The sequence below is a fragment of the Syngnathus scovelli genome, chromosome 4, assembly GCF_024217435.2.
Source record: "Syngnathus scovelli strain Florida chromosome 4, RoL_Ssco_1.2, whole genome shotgun sequence".
Taxonomy (NCBI): domain Eukaryota; kingdom Metazoa; phylum Chordata; class Actinopteri; order Syngnathiformes; family Syngnathidae; genus Syngnathus; species Syngnathus scovelli.
In genome coordinates this window covers 18,068,450-18,070,811 of record NC_090850.1, presented here as the reverse complement: position 1 = coordinate 18,070,811, position 2,362 = coordinate 18,068,450, and the positions used below count along the sequence as shown (strand labels likewise).

The 2,362-nt window shown below is 40.5% G+C and overlaps 1 protein-coding gene across 1 annotated transcript; it reads left to right on the top strand.

The window, feature by feature from the left end:
- Nucleotides 1-242: 242 nt before the first annotated feature.
- On the top strand, nucleotides 243-1,669 carry serf2b (small EDRK-rich factor 2b). The gene is made up of 3 exons (XM_049718711.1): nucleotides 243-402; nucleotides 1,092-1,200; nucleotides 1,292-1,669. The coding sequence occupies exons 1-3, from the start codon at nucleotides 396-398 to the stop codon at nucleotides 1,362-1,364; spliced, it is 189 nt and encodes a 62-aa protein (XP_049574668.1). The 5' UTR covers nucleotides 243-395; the 3' UTR covers nucleotides 1,365-1,669.
- Nucleotides 1,670-2,362: the final 693 nt, after the last annotated feature.

Here is a 2,362-nt window from a genome sequence, read left to right as displayed (position 1 = left end):
CCAGTGATGCTTTTATTTGCTGGTAAAGGCTTCCCCCTGTTGGCCAGATACTGTCACTGGATTTGCTATTTTGTACAGTAAGTACAGTACAGTACAATACAAAAGAAAACAGTAATGCACCGGCATGTTCTTGTATGTTTACTGTCCTCAACAATAATACAAGTAAACTGGCAAATAACTCTCCACTTGCAAATGTCACACATTACAGTCTGACTAATTGCGCATGCGCTCTGATATCCCGGAATGTTCTCGTTGTCAAGGGCTGTCTTGTACGCAGGCGCAGTAGAGACGCAGCACAACCAGGCAGAGAGCGACTGGCACAACGCAGAGGGACATTTTGGCCTTTAGGCTAAGCTTTTTGTGGATCTGGGTCGACGGAAGCATCGGTTACTAAAATGACCAGTGGGTATCGACATATATAAATTTACCGTAAGGCAATATATACTTCACAGCAATTCCATGAAGTGTTCTCGTTTCTGTTACTCGCGCAGCCGAGGCCCGTCGTCGTCTATTTGCTGGAAAAGACGTCATGTCCTCTCGCGGGGCTTGGACGTTTCCGAATTTGTCCATAATAAGACCACATAACTTTCTTTTTTCCTCTTAAGATGCGCACTGCATAAGTAGCAACTGTAATAAGAATGATCATTTTTATTTTTCTGTTATACTAGTGTCTGCTTTTGCTTGTTTTTGGTCCACTGGATTTGACTGATACAAGTGCTGTTTAAGCGCCGCTGTCTGTCAAATTGATCACTCAAAAGAACATTTTATGATTAATTTTCGGTGAAATGCGTCAGCCAGATTACGGGTGTGTCTAAATATATCTATTTATACCTCTAATTACGTTCTTGCACGTTGCCCGACCTGTTTTTGTGTTGTTATGGTTTGAGGTGCGAAGCTGCTCCACAGCGCCGCCCTGCCACGTCGTCCGGTTTTGTATGCTCCATCATTCCTCGGTTTTACGACATAACACAGTTCGAGGTTACGAACGCCTAGAAATGTTTGTAACACAAGTATTGATTATAATTGTGACGTCACTGCATTCGTGTAGATTAGAGGTTCACTACATGTGGCATTAACACGTTTTTTTTTAGGGGGAAATCAGCGTGAGCTTGCACGCCAAAAGGCTGCCAAGAAAGCTAACGAGACCGGCAAAGGGAAGAGAACTGACGACGGGCTCTCAGCCGCTGCTCGGAAGCAGAGGTACCAGACAACATGCCTCGAAAAACACATCATTAACATTCATGATATATTAGTTTAATCTTAATGACATTTTTTGTCTTTTGCCCTCCAGGGATGCTGAAATAATGCAACAAAAGCAGAAAAAGTCAGACGGTGGAGAAAAAGACAACCCAAAGTCCAAGTGAAGAGCTGACTTCATCCCGTATTCGGCTTCCTTCCTGATAAAGATAAACGCCTGTAATGTCATTTTTTAAATATCCGAGACTCAACATAGAATTCAGCCTACGTTCTCTTCTTATGGCAATGGAATATTTTTTTCTGGGGTGAAATTGTTCGTCATTATCCCACACTGTGCATGCAGAGGAGCGTCGGTGCTTTTAGTAGCAGGAGGAAGATGAACAATTGTCCACACAAAGCATCGTCGTAACTTTTTTTTCTTGTATAAACATGTCTCCTAATGATTACAAATAAAGAGTATCTTTGTAGTTCACGCTCGCTTGGCTCTTTATGATCGATTCAGTTGGAGATACATTTATAGTGTTGGGGGGGTTACGCTTATATAGCAGATTTTTTTTTTTATCTGACTGATGCAGTGATACCGCTAGGTGGCAGCAAAGACAAGTGAAAAAGGTACCAGTGATGATGAGAACAGTTGTTAACCTTATAACAGGATCTTATGTCGAAAGTACCGGGCTGTACCGTAAAATAAAAAATAATTATAATGAGCTACAGCAAGCAATGACGGTCAAATAGTATGTAACAGGCTTTCAAACAGCGGGTAATGGCGATCATGAAAATAAGCACTTTTTACAAAAAGTGTGCATATGTTCTTGATACCAGTAAGAAAAAACTTTGAGAAGATTGATTTTGAGCATATAAAACAATTTAAAATAACATTAAAAATAAAATTGCCAACAAATGTGCTAATGTTTCTCTTTTCAAAATGAAACGAACTGGATAAAGTACAATTAAAAATCAAATATTCTACGGGACAGTTTACAATACAAAATACTGACAGGCTGCACAGTGTGTGTGAACACACAAAAGTACGACATTCTGGCATTACGAAATGAGTCAGCATGAGTTTAAAACGTGACATCTTTATTTACTCGGTCTTCGGAGCAATGGCATGGTGATGTAATTTGTTTGCATGGTTAAATTGGTGGAGCACAGCAGGTAAGGT